The 12,126-nt window shown below is 68.2% G+C and overlaps 2 protein-coding genes across 2 annotated transcripts; one reads left to right on the top strand and one right to left on the bottom strand.

Annotated features, from left to right (window-relative positions):
• The first annotated feature begins 850 nt into the window (after positions 1–850).
• MAT2A (methionine adenosyltransferase 2A) lies at positions 851–5,743 on the top strand. Its single transcript, XM_054289199.1, has 9 exons — positions 851–1,033; positions 2,380–2,457; positions 2,535–2,657; positions 2,736–2,848; positions 2,926–3,069; positions 3,150–3,368; positions 3,615–3,797; positions 3,880–4,013; positions 4,352–5,743. Exons 1-9 carry the CDS (start codon positions 943–945, stop codon positions 4,452–4,454), a joined length of 1,188 nt encoding a protein of 395 aa, XP_054145174.1. The 5' UTR covers positions 851–942; the 3' UTR covers positions 4,455–5,743.
• A 375-nt stretch (positions 5,744–6,118) lies between these two features.
• Positions 6,119–11,927, bottom strand: GGCX (gamma-glutamyl carboxylase; the record flags this gene model as incomplete). Its single annotated transcript, XM_054289151.1, has 14 exons — positions 6,119–6,300; positions 6,380–6,569; positions 7,090–7,237; positions 7,321–7,451; positions 7,543–7,712; positions 8,055–8,206; positions 8,551–8,682; positions 8,875–9,134; positions 9,410–9,573; positions 9,994–10,100; positions 10,179–10,257; positions 10,715–10,880; positions 11,182–11,340; positions 11,729–11,927. Coding segments are annotated over 14 exons (2,214 nt in total), but the record flags the coding sequence as incomplete, so codon positions are not given.
• Positions 11,928–12,126: the final 199 nt, after the last annotated feature.

A 12,126-nucleotide genomic window follows, 5' to 3' on the forward strand; every position in this document is an offset into this window, starting at 1 on the left:
ACATCTCCATCCCTCCGTCTGTCTGTCTGTCTGTCTGTCAGTCAGTCTGTGACTGCCAGGCTCTGTCAGTCCTGGCTGTCCCTCTGTCCTGCCCGCGAGGGTCCTGCCCAAGCTCGCACCGAGCCCCGGATGTAGCAGCTGCATACGGGGGCGCTTCGGGCCGGGCCTGGAGGCGGTGGCAGGGGCAGCCGCAGCCGGGTCGGCTCCTGCACTGGCAACACCGGGCGCCGGTTGCATCAGGCGTCAAGTGGCCCTGACGGCCGAGGGCACCATCAGGGCCGTGCCCGGGCTCAGGCGCGCCCCGCCGCACCGCAGCGCCTGGGGAAGCCGCGGGACCGGCTGTGACGGGGGCAGGGGCCGGGCCGGGGCCGGGGCCGGTGCCGCCGGGCCCGAGGTCGCACAATGGCGACGCCGGTCTGCGCAAGATGGCGGCGGACGGGGGCGGGGCCGTCCTCGCTGCCCGCGGGCCGAGCACTGCGCATGCGCGCTCCGTGCCATCGCCGGGCGCATGCGTGCGCCGCCGCGCGCCTCGAGCTGCCGGGCCGCGCGGGAGGCACCATGCGGATACCACGGGGGAGTACGGCGGGGGCCTCGGTGTCTGACCGCCCCATTGCTCCATGCGGGGCAGAGGAGACGGCCTGACCGGTGGTTTAACTCCGGTAAGTGCACGGCTGACAGTGGGGCTCTACGGGCTGCCCCGGAGATTGATTTCAAGCTCCGCGTTACGTAACGTCCTCCCCCTGCCCGACTGCAGTGGTTCTGGCCCTCCGCCCCCGTGGCCTGTATGACGCTCGCCATTGGCTGGAGCAGCAGCGGGGCGGGGCGAGAAGGCTATAACTAGAGGCGGCGCGGTAGGGGCCGCGTTCAGTCCATCGCTGCCGCGCTCGGGTTCTGCTGCTGCTGTGCTCTCCTCTTTCGCCTGTCGCCGCCCATCGCGCCACCATGAACGGGCAACTGAACGGTTTCCACGAGGTGTTCATCGAGGAGGGCACCTTCCTCTTCACCTCCGAATCCGTGGGCGAGGGGCACCCAGGTGCGGGCCGAGCGGGGCTGGGCGGGGCGGCGATCGCGCAGGCGCGCCCGGGGGCGGGAGGGGGAGAGGAGGAGGATGAGGATGGCGAGGATGAAGATGAAGGCGAAGGAAGTGAGGATGAGGATGGAGGGGAATGAGGGTGGGCCGGGGGGGCGGGCGGGCGGTGACGCGGGCGGGCGCGCGCGCAGTGTGAAGCGGGCGCGCGCTCGCCGCATTGCGGGCCCGGCGCGCACGTGCGGCCCGCGTGGGGCGGGACACGGGGGGCGGGGGGGGAGCCGGTGCCGCCGTGACTCAGCCGTGACTAAGCAGCTCCCGGTGCCCCCGCACCCCGCGGGACCCCCCCAGCCCCGTGGGCCCCGTCCCCGCGCGGATGGCGGCGGTAACACCGGCCCGGTGAGCCCCACACACGCACCCCACGGAGGGCCGCCCTCAGCCCGCCCCGCGCCCCCCGACGGTGTCGCCCGGCCGGTGGTGAAGTGCCGTGGGTCTCCCCGGATGTGCCCTCCCGCCGCAGCGGGGCGGTGGTTGGAGCCCCCCAAGCTCGGTACCAGCCGGTGCCGGTCTCTCCCGGTCTTTGTCCTCGCCGTTTCGGGGCACATGACCGTTAATCTGCGGAGGCGGCTGCCAACGCCCAGTGCCCGCTGTTCCGGCGCACCCAGAACCCCTAAACCCTCTCCGCTCCGGGCACTCGGGCACCCAGAGCCCGTTGAGCGGCCCCCGAGTTCCCATCAGCTCCGGATCCCACTCGGGCCCCACAGCGCCCCACAGCTCTGCTCTTTTTGGCTCCAGCACCCCCGGCCCCATAGCACAACCTGTGCCTGCTCTGGGGCTCTTCCCCCGCTGCCTGAGGGAGGAGGCTCTGAGATCCGATTCCTCTTTCCCACCAAAAAGCATCCGGGGCATCCTCCTGTCCTCGCCCAGATCCTGCCCGGAAGGTCGCTGCCAAGGACACCCGCAGTCCCGGGGACACGGGTGGCCCTTGGGACACCCTGCACCCACACGAACCCCCCGGGAGCCGGAGGGAGCTGGTGTCTGGTGGGGTATGGCTGGAGCAGCTCTGGCTGGAGGCAGAGCTGCTGGGAGCTGGCGTGCTGCGGATTTGGGAAGCTGGCACACGGGTCTGATCCCCTCAGCGGTGCCACAGGGCTCAGCCTTAGTTGGAGCTGGAGCTTAACTGGGACATGCCTGGAATTCCAGACTGGGGACAAGGCGAGGGCTGTGTGCGCCCTGGGGGGCTCCTGGCTCGTGGGGCTCTGATCCCCGTGCTGGAGGCTCCGGAAGGAAGGGCTGTGCTGTGTTGGGCTGTCCCACGCCGCCGTGACGCCTCCTGCTCTCTGTGTCCCCAGATAAAATCTGCGACCAGATCAGCGATGCTGTCCTGGATGCCCACCTCAAGCAGGATCCTGATGCCAAGGTGGCCTGTGGTGAGTAAGAGCAGCAGGGCACAGGCAGTGGGTGACGGGGAGGTGACGGCACGCTGACGTCACCCTTGTCCCTGCAGAGACGGTGGCCAAAACCGGGATGATCCTGCTGGCGGGGGAGATCACCTCGCGGGCCAACGTGGACTACCAGAAGGTGGTGCGGGACACCATCCGGCACATCGGCTACGACGACTCCTCCAAAGGTGTGTCCCGGGCTGCCGCGGCCTCGGCGACAGCACGGGCCAGCACCGGGCTCACCCGAGCTCCCTTTGTCCCCTCAGGGTTCGACTACAAGACGTGCAACGTGCTGGTGGCCCTGGAGCAGCAGTCCCCGGACATCGCCCAAGGCGTGCACCTGGACCGCAGCGAGGAGGACATCGGTGCCGGTGACCAGGTGAGCCCGGGGCCGTGGGCTCCCTGTGGAGTGACCGGGGCTGGGCGTGGTGTGACCCCCTTGTCCCTGTGCCGCAGGGGCTGATGTTTGGCTACGCCACGGACGAGACGGAGGAGTGCATGCCCCTGACCATCGTCCTGGCACACAAGCTCAACGCCAAGCTGGCCGAACTGCGCCGCAGCGGAGCCCTGCCCTGGCTGCGCCCCGACTCCAAGACACAGGTGAGGCGCCGGTGGCTCCACAGAGCCCCGGGCAGCCCCGTGTCCCCGCCTGGCCTCTGACGGGTGCGGTGTCCCCGCAGGTGACGGTGCAGTACATGCAGGACCGCGGGGCCGTGATCCCCATCCGGGTGCACACCATCGTCATCTCGGTGCAGCACGACGAGGACGTGTGCCTGGACGAGATGCGCGATGCCCTCAAGGAGAAGGTCATCAAGGCCGTGGTGCCCCCCAAGTACCTGGACGATGACACCGTCTACCACCTGCAGCCCAGCGGCCGCTTCGTCATCGGCGGGCCCCAGGTGCAGCCCGGGGCACTGTGGGGACAGCAGCGACACGGTGCTGGCGGTGGTGGCACCATGATGGTGCGGTGCTGAGGGCTGGTGACGGCATGGTGACGGTGACACTTATGGTGGCACAGTGGTGACGAGAATGGCGCAGAGGTGGCGTGGTTATGGCGGCAGCAGTAACACGACAGTGATCGCAGCACAGCGACGATGACGCTGGTGCCGCACCGGGGTTGTGACGCTGCTGTCCCTGTCCCCCAGGGCGACGCGGGGCTCACCGGCCGCAAGATCATCGTGGACACGTACGGGGGCTGGGGCGCGCACGGCGGCGGCGCCTTCTCGGGCAAGGACTACACCAAGGTGGATCGCTCGGCCGCCTACGCCGCACGCTGGGTGGCCAAGTCCCTGGTGAAGGCCGGGCTGTGCCGCAGGGTGCTGGTCCAGGTGGGTGCCGCTTCTGTGTGGGTGCCCCCCCTCTCAGGGTCTGGGGTCCGGCCTCACCCACAGCCCCGTATCCCCCCCGCAGGTGTCCTACGCCATCGGGGTCTCGCACCCCTTGTCCATCTCCATCTTCCACTACGGCACCTCGCAGAAGAGCGAGCGCGAGCTGCTGGAGATCGTCAAGAAGAACTTCGACCTGCGCCCCGGGGTCATCGTCAGGTAACGGGCGCGGGGGGCTGTGCCGGGGGGCGGGGCGGGCGGGGGTCCCTCCCGGAGCAGCCCGGGGACCGCCTGGCGCCTGGACCCGGCGCGGAGCCGCTCGGCCGGACGGAGAAGGCGCGCTCGGGGCGCGGACGGGGTAAGTATCCGCCGGAGCCGAGCGCTTGGAGCTTCCCCGGCTCCGGAGCCCCGCGGGCGCGGCCCGGGAAGCTCCAACCGCCCCGCGGGGCGGGGAGGGGGCGGAGGCGCCGCTGCGGAACCCCCGGCCAGGCAGGGAAGGAAGGGGCGAAGGCAGGAGCCCGGGGCAGCCTCACTGAGTCGGGAATTGTGTATTCCAGGGATCTGGATCTGAAGAAGCCCCTCTATCAGAGGACCGCAGCCTATGGCCACTTTGGTAGGGACAGTTTCCCTTGGGAAGTGCCCAAGAAACTAAAATACTGAGAAAAGAGCATTGTTAGGGCTTTTCCCCCCACTCCTGCGGGCGTAGGTTACAGAGAAGCCCGTGGGCTCTGGGGGAAGAGCTCCCGGCCCCCCCCAGGCTCCCCGGCCCCCCCATTGTCTCTCACCATCGTTTTGGTTGTGTGGGGACCACGTGCCTCTCCTGGAGCCCCCCTCGTGTCCCCCCAATTCCCTCTGGATGGTTTTTAACAAATGTCTCTTCACTCCGAGCTGTGAGATGGGGAAAAAGGCCCAAGTGCCCTCTCTCACCCTCCCCGTGCCCCCACTGTGGCGAGGGCCACCCCGATTTGGGTCCCAGCAGTCCTGCTGTGGGAGGATGCTCCATTTTATCGCTCCTCTTTTTCCCCAAATTCCACTACATCGGGGGACCCCCCATTTTGGCTCCCGCCGTCCCCCCCATCCTGCTGCAGGGGGGGACACACAGCCCCCCGTTCTGGCTCCCTGTGTGTGCCCCCACAGTCCCCATTCCGCTGGAAGGATTCTCATTTTGGCTCCCCCGGTCCCGCTGGTGGGGAAGACACTTCCCATTCCACCTCCCCACGCCCCTGGGACCTCGCTGGTGCTGGGTTTGGTTCTTAACCCTCATTTTTAACCTCTTTTTGTTCCAAAAATGCACATTTCGGGGGGGACACGCTAAAACCGACCCCCAAACCCCCCCTGAGGGTTCGGTACCAGAGGAAAACATTTTACATTCTTTTTCTCTTTTTTTTTGTTTTTTTGGGGTTTTAATCCAAAAGCTGAAGCAACTCCCCAACTGCACAACCCCTCCACCCCCCGACTTTGTCCGGATTTTGGGGGGCAAGGGGGGGCATTTGGCGCTCGATACTTGAAGGTTTGGTGTATTTATTGTGCGCCGAGGCGGGGGCGTGAGTACAGAGAAGCCCCCGCGCTCAGCCGGCAGCTCCTGATCCCCCAGGAAAGCCCCCCCTTGCCCTCCCCTGCCCTGCCCCCGCCCTGCCCCAGCGCTTTGGGGTGAATCGGGGCGGGATTGGGTTTGTTGGAGCGCCGGGGGTGCCCGGGCGCGGCGCCGTGGCCGGTGTGGTACAGAGAAGCCGGCTTGTTTACTGCCCGCCCGGGCTCCGGCCCCCACAGTGCCTTGGGGGGGGCAGCGGCGGCTTTCCCTGCCCTGGAGGAGAGTTTTGGTTCGTTTTTTTTTTTTTTCCTTGGTTTTACTATTTTCGGGAGGTTTCGTCCGAATGTTTTGATCCACTGAATCCAAAAATGAACTCAAAAAGAAAAAGAATCTCAATAAAAGCGATGGGTTAGACGGAGCCACCGCGAGTGTGTGGGGGACTCGGGGGCAGCTGAGAAATTGGGGTGCAAGGGCAAGTGGGATTTGGGGGAGGAGATGGGGAAAAAGCGTGTGTGGGGGAACAGGTGCCGGAATGGGGGGAACGGGGTGGGGAAGCGGAGTACAAGGCAGCAGTGAGCATCGGGGCAACAGGTATGGGGGAAATTGGGGTTTGGGGAGATAATGGGAATGGGGGAATTGGGATTAGGGGGAGATGGGATGGAGGCACCACGAAGGGAGTGTGGCTGAGGGATGGAGGGAAAGGGGCAGAGTGGGAATGCACAGGGCAGGAGAGCAGTTACAGGGAGAATCTGGGCCACCAGGGGAAACTGAGGCACGGGAGGATTTCTGGCTTACAAAACTGCATTTATTTGGGGTGTTCAGAGCTCGGGGCCCCTCGGGGCGCCCCCGTCGCTCTCGGGCCGAGCCTCCTCCTCCTCGCCGCGCCAGCTGGCGAAGGCCACCTCCTGTGCCAGGCGCTCCGGGCCCGGGCGGCCCAGCGCCAGGTTCCGCAGGGCGATCATTGTCATCAGGGCACTGCGGGGACACGGTGGGCAAGGTGGGCACCATGGGGGCACTGGGGACACCAGGGGGCAGGGGGGGCTCCGGGGCTGACCTGCGGCGGAAGAGGAAGAGCTTCCTGCGGAGGAAGCGGCGCAGGCGCTGGGCCAGGCCGGAGTCGCGCTCCCGGCGCCGCTGGCGCTGCTCCCGCCGCAGGAACAGCGACACGAGCGGGTCCAGCGGCGCCCCCGCGGGCAGCGGCTCCCCCAGCAGCGGCCGCAGCTCGGGGGGCAGCGGGGCCTGCTCTGGGGGCACAGCGGGGCGGGTTGGGGGGTGTCTGGGATCCCCCTGCTCAGTGCTGGGGTGCGGGTTATGGGGTGTCTGTGATTCCCCCCCCCAGCTCAGTGCCCGGGATTCTGGGGGTCCCCCCATGATCCCCCCCAGTCTGGTGATGGGAACTGGAGGTGTTGCTGTGATCTCCCCAGCCCAGTGACAGGGACTGGCTGTTCTGTCATCCTCCCATTCTGTTGCTCACCAGAGAATGAGGTGACTGCAGTTTGGGGACCCTGCTGTCCCCCCCAGCCCTGTGACAGTGACTGGGGTCTTCCATGGTCCCCTCAGCCCACTGCTCACCAGGGGCTGAGCTGATGGAGCTTTTGGGGTCCCCCAGTGCTACCCAGGGCATGAGGTGATGGGGATTTTGAGGTTCCCAGGTGTGAGGTGTCCGGGTGCCCAACGCTGGGTGTTGGGGGGTCCTGGGGGTGCCCAGGGCTGGGTGTTTGGGGGTCTCAGGGGTGCCCACCCCCGGGTGTTTGGGGGTCTCACCGGTGCCGTTGCGCACACGCTCCCGCAGCTCCCGCAGCCGCGTCAGGTTCTGCTCCAGCTCCATCGCCGTGGTGTTCACGTACAGGTACATGTAGCACGAGGGCTCGGGGGACACCGTGTGCACCTTGTGGTACTGCCCTGCTGGCAGCTGGAATGGGGTGTCAGCACCCCCGGGCACCCCAAAACCCACCCGGGGAACCCCCAGCCTCACCTGCATGCCCTGCCCCTCACCTGCATGCCCTGCCCCTCCTGCAGGGAGTGGTTCTGCTGCTGCTCCACCAGCTCCACCAGCACCTGCCCCTTCAGCACCCGCAGGCTCGTGTTGCCCAGGTCCTCGCTCACAAAGTTCTCCAGGTGCAGGCCTGTGACACAGCTGGCTCTGTACCCCCCACCCCAGACCCCCCTGTGCCCCCCATGCCCCCTCCATGTCCCCTGTACCCCCCCGGGCCGCACCGGGGAAGTCAGCGATGAACACGGTGTCCGTGTGTCCGTCCAGCTGCGCCTCCAGCTCCTGCAGCCGCTGGCGCCACGGCGACAGGTCCACGAGCAGGGGCAGCAGCCACGGCGTGGGGGTCCAGGGGGACCAGGGGGCGCGCACCAGGTCCACTCGGGGGTCCACGAGCCTGGGGGGACGAGGGCTCAGATCCCTGGTGTGCCCCCAGATCCCTGGTGTGCCCCCAAACCGCTCTGGAGGTGACAGTGCTCATGGCACAGGGGACCATAACAGCACACGGGGCTCACAACAGCTGTGGGGACAAGCCACCCCCTTGTGGCACCCCCACGTGTCCCCGTGTTCCCCCAAACCCTGTGTCCTCCCTGACCTCAGCTGAAAGGAGCAGCAGCAGCACCCACAGCTCCCAGCCCAGACCCAGCCACGGGTCCTGTCCCCCATGTCCCCCGTGTCCCGTGTCCCCCATATCTCCTGGTTCCCATATCCCCATGGCCCTGTCCCCCGTGTGTGGCACCTCTGCTGGAAGCGCTCGTTGATGGACACCCAGACGTCAAAGTAGATCTGGGGCTGGCTGACGTTGTAGCGCGGCAGCAGCCGGCTCAGGCAGGCCGAGTACTGCTTCAGCATGTCGGCGTGGTCCCGCCAGCGCCGGCTCTGCGTGAACGCCTGCCAAAACACAGGGAAACTGAGGCACGGGGACACGGAGGGACAGCACAGCACCAGTACTGCTTCAGCATGTCGGCGTGGTCCCGCCAGCGCCGGCTCTGCGTGAACGCCTGCAGGAAATGGGGAAACTGAGGCACGGGGACACTGAGACATGGGGCAGTGGCATGGAGAAACTGAGGCATAGGGGAATGAGGGATGGGGGAAATGAGGAATAGGAAAAAACGAGGCTCAGGTGTTGCTCCATGAGTGATGGGGAGACAGAGGCACGGGGGAAAACGAGGGATGAAGGAAACTGAGGCCCAGGGGGGAAGCCCCCACATTTGGGAGCTCTGGGGGTCGCTCACCCCTGGTTTGAGGTAGCCCACCTCCCCGGTGAGCCCATCCCTGTAGGTGATCTTGACGTGCTGGTGGAAGCGGGAGTGCACCATCATGTCCCACGAGTAGCCGTAGAGCCCGTTGGTCCAGTTGTTGTAGCCCTGGGGGGACATGGGGGGGTCACAGAGCACAGGGCTGTCCCCACCCTGGGGGACAGGGACCCCAAACCCACCACCACACCCCAAATACCCCTCCATTCCCCAAACTGCCCCCCAAATGCTCTCCACATGCCCCAGTCCCTCCTGTGCCTCCCAAACTCCTCCTCATCCTCCCCAGGGCCTCCCCGTGCCCACCTGGGTGATGAAGTGCGAGTAGGGCAGGAAGAGCTGCTCCAGCACGTAGAGGACGGTGAAGGCCGCGGCCAGGTGCTGGCGAGGCCGAAGGCGCCCCCGGGCCCTGCGGCCCCCGTAGTGGCAGTCGGGGCTGGGCTGGGGGGGCTCCGTGCTGGGCAGCCAGGCCTGCAGCCGGGGGGGGCAGCGGGCCACGAGCCCCCGCGGCCACCCGGGCCGGCAGAAGAGCCCGTTGGTGGCCAGCATGGTGTACGAGAACATCCCTGGGGGGACAGTTAGGGACCTGGGGCTGGGGGGGCCCCTGGCTGGGACTGGGGGGGTCCCTGCACAGGGCCAGGGTGTTTTGGGGTCTCTGGGCACCCCTGTTTAGCATTGAGGAGGTTTGGGGGCTGTGGAGAGGGGAGATCAGCCTGCCTGGGGGTGCCCAGGGGTGCCATGTCCAGGTTGGGGTTGCTCTGGGGGTGCCCTGGGCACACTGGGGGCTCTGGGGGTGCCCTGGGCACACTGGGGGGGTCTGGGGGTGCCTTTCCCCCCTCACCGATGCTGAAGAGCTGCGAGTTCATGCAGTGGAAGTAGGTGACGAAGACGAGGGCCAGGGGCCGCGTGGCGTCGAAGAAGAGCAGGAAGCCGGCGGAGAGGTCGAGCACCAGCCCGCCGCCGTGCACCACGAGCCGGCTGGTCAGCTCCTCCGACAGCACCAGCCTGGCCACGGAGCCTTCCTCGGCATCGGCCCCGCCCCAGCCTCACCCTCCTCCTCCTCCTCAGCCCCGTCCCATCACCGCCCTCACCTTCCTCCTGCTGCGCGTCACACTCCTCATCCTCAACCCAAACCCATCCCCCTGTGCTCATCCCATCCTAACACAGGCCTGCAGACCCCCTCCCTTCCCCATCATCATCATCATCATCATCGAACCTCCTTAACCTCATTCTCCAAGCCCATAACCCTCCCAAACCTATCCCACTGATCCCATCCCAGCCCCACCTTCATCCTCATCCCCTCCCCATCACCCCCTCCCCATCCTCACCTTGGACCCCTCAATTCTGCCACACCCTCACTGACCCCCTTCACCCTCCTCATCCTCACCCCGTGCCCCCCCGGCCCCTGCCCTGCCCTGGCCTGACCTGAAGGGTGCAAAGAGCCAATGCCGGGCCAGGGTCCCCATGGAGAAGCCCCCGACCCAGTCAGCGTCCAGCTTCTTGAGCCCCGCGATGAAATACACGATGAACACCTGGGGGGGCACGGTCAGGGGGTCCCGGGGGTCCCGGGGGCGGTCACAAGGGAGGGGTTTCAGGGCAGGGACACCCACCTGGGCACGCAGCAGGGCATAGTTCCACAGCGGCACGTGGGCATTGCGCTTCTGGGCCCGGAACAGCCCGTCCACAGAGCTGGGGGGACACGGGGGGACACAGGGGGACACTCACTGTCCCCAGCGTGCCACCACTGCCACAGCCCTGGGCACACGCTGGGGACACAGAGCCAGGCCTGGCAGCAGGACCTGTCCCACCAGGTGGGTGCACAGGGATGTCCCCTGGGGACACGGCACCATAGGGACACCAGGAGCTGTGCCACCCCAATGCCACAGGGGTCCCCAGGACCTGTGCCACCCCATGGGAACCCCAGCCCCCTGTCAGCACCCTGCTGCTCCTGGGATCCCCTGTGCCCCTGCCGCCCCCCGGTGCCCACCCGTACTGGTCAGTGCCCGTGTCCCCCTGTGTCCCCCTGTGTCCTCCCGGTGCCCACCCGTACCGGTCAGTGCCCGTGTCCCCCTGTGTCCTCCCGGTGCCCACCCGTACCAGTCAGTGCCCGTGTCCCCCTGTGTCCCCCGGGACCCCCGGTGCCCACCCGTAGCGGTCGGCGCCCAGCAGTGCCAGCTGGAAGCCCAGCAGCCCGTAGAGGTAGGAGTGGTTGTTCCAGGAGGTTTTGTCCAGCAGCAGCAGGTACCAGTATGGGCACAGGAACGCCACGCAGCTCAGCCGGTAGCAGCAGCCCAGCATGATGCCCAGGGCTCCTGCGGGCACAGGGCGCCCGGTGTGTCCCCTGTCCCCGGTGTGTCCCCTGTCCCCAGTGTCCTCTGTCCCCAGCCTCCCTCCGCTCCCCTGCCAGTCCCAGTGCCCATTCCTATCCCAGTGCCCATCCCAGTGCCCATTCCTGCCCCAGTGCCATCCCCATTCCTGCCCACATCCCATCCCCATTCCTGTCCCAGTGCCATCCCCGTTCTTGCCCCATTCCTGCCCCATTTCCCCCCCTGTCCCCCCCCCGGTTCCCGCCCGTTCCCACTCCCGTTCCCCCCGTTTCCCCGGCGCCCGCACCGAGGAACATGACGGTGTAGAGCAGGTACATCCAGTCCAGGGGCAGCGGCGCCAGGAAGGGCAGCAGGGGGAAGCGGCACACCTCCAGCCCGTCCAGGTACCGCTGGTCCAGGTGGCCCAGTCCGCGCTCCTGCGGCACGTCCAGCGCCATCAGCAGCCCTGGGCACGGCGGGCACGGCGGGCACGGGGGCGGCGGTCAGCGGGGGCCCGGTCCGTGGCCACTCGGTCACTGACCGCTCCTCCCGCCCGGACACCGCCGGACCTTTGCTCCGGTGCTGACGTGTCACGGCCGGACACCGCCGACCCCCGGATCCCGGCCCCGAGCCCCATCCCCCGAGCCCTCGCGGTCTCCCCGAGCCCCTGCTCGCTCCGTCCCCCCGGTGCCCCCCGGTGTCCCCCCGTGCGCGGTCCCGCTGCCCCGGTGCCCCTCAGAGCCCCGCGGTCCCGCCATCCCCCGGTCTCCCCGTGCCCCCGAAGCACCTCCGGCCCTCCCGGTCCCCCTGGTCGGTCCCAGCCCGGTTCCCCCCCGGTGCCGGTCCCCGCTGACCGAAGGCGGCGCGGAAAGCGCCGAGCGCGGCGGGGTCCTGCGGCCGGTGCAGCAGCCGCACGAAGCGGTGCCAGCGCGTCAGCTCCCGCAGCTCGAAGCCCAGCAGCCGCCGCGCCAGCCCGGGCCCGGAGCCGGTGCCGGTACCGGGGGATTTGGGGGTCCCGGTGGCGCTCGGGGGGGGCTCCGCCGCCGCCTCCCCCCGCTCCGGCCGCCGCCGCCGCGCCGGGCCTGCCGGGGGGGTCACAGGTCAGGGGTCGGGGGTCACGGGGGGTCCCGGTGATCACGGGGGTCCCCGGGGGCCCCGCGCCCCCCGCCCCGCTCCGCACCCGCCGCCGCCGCCGCCATCGCCACGGCCCCGCCCCGCCGCACGTGACGGCCGCGGCAGCCAATGAGCGGCG

The sequence above is a fragment of the Melozone crissalis genome, unplaced genomic scaffold, assembly GCF_028551555.1.
Source record: "Melozone crissalis strain CALT ecotype California unplaced genomic scaffold, PUWL_Pcris_2 ptg000064l_1, whole genome shotgun sequence".
In the NCBI taxonomy this organism is placed as follows: Eukaryota; Metazoa; Chordata; class Aves; order Passeriformes; family Passerellidae; genus Melozone; species Melozone crissalis.

What these genes read in the sequence shown, in the direction of transcription:
- MAT2A (XM_054289199.1), top strand. Translation starts at nt 943, where the DNA reads ATGAACGGGCAACTGAACGGTTTCCACGAGGTGTTCATCGAGGAGGGC. An exon ending in ACATCGGTGCCGGTGACCAG is followed by an intron (nt 2,849 to 2,925) that starts GTGAGCCCGGGG and finishes CCTGTGCCGCAG; the next exon opens with GGGCTGATGTTTGGCTACGC. An exon ending in GCCCCGACTCCAAGACACAG is followed by an intron (nt 3,070 to 3,149) that starts GTGAGGCGCCGG and finishes GTGTCCCCGCAG; the next exon opens with GTGACGGTGCAGTACATGCA.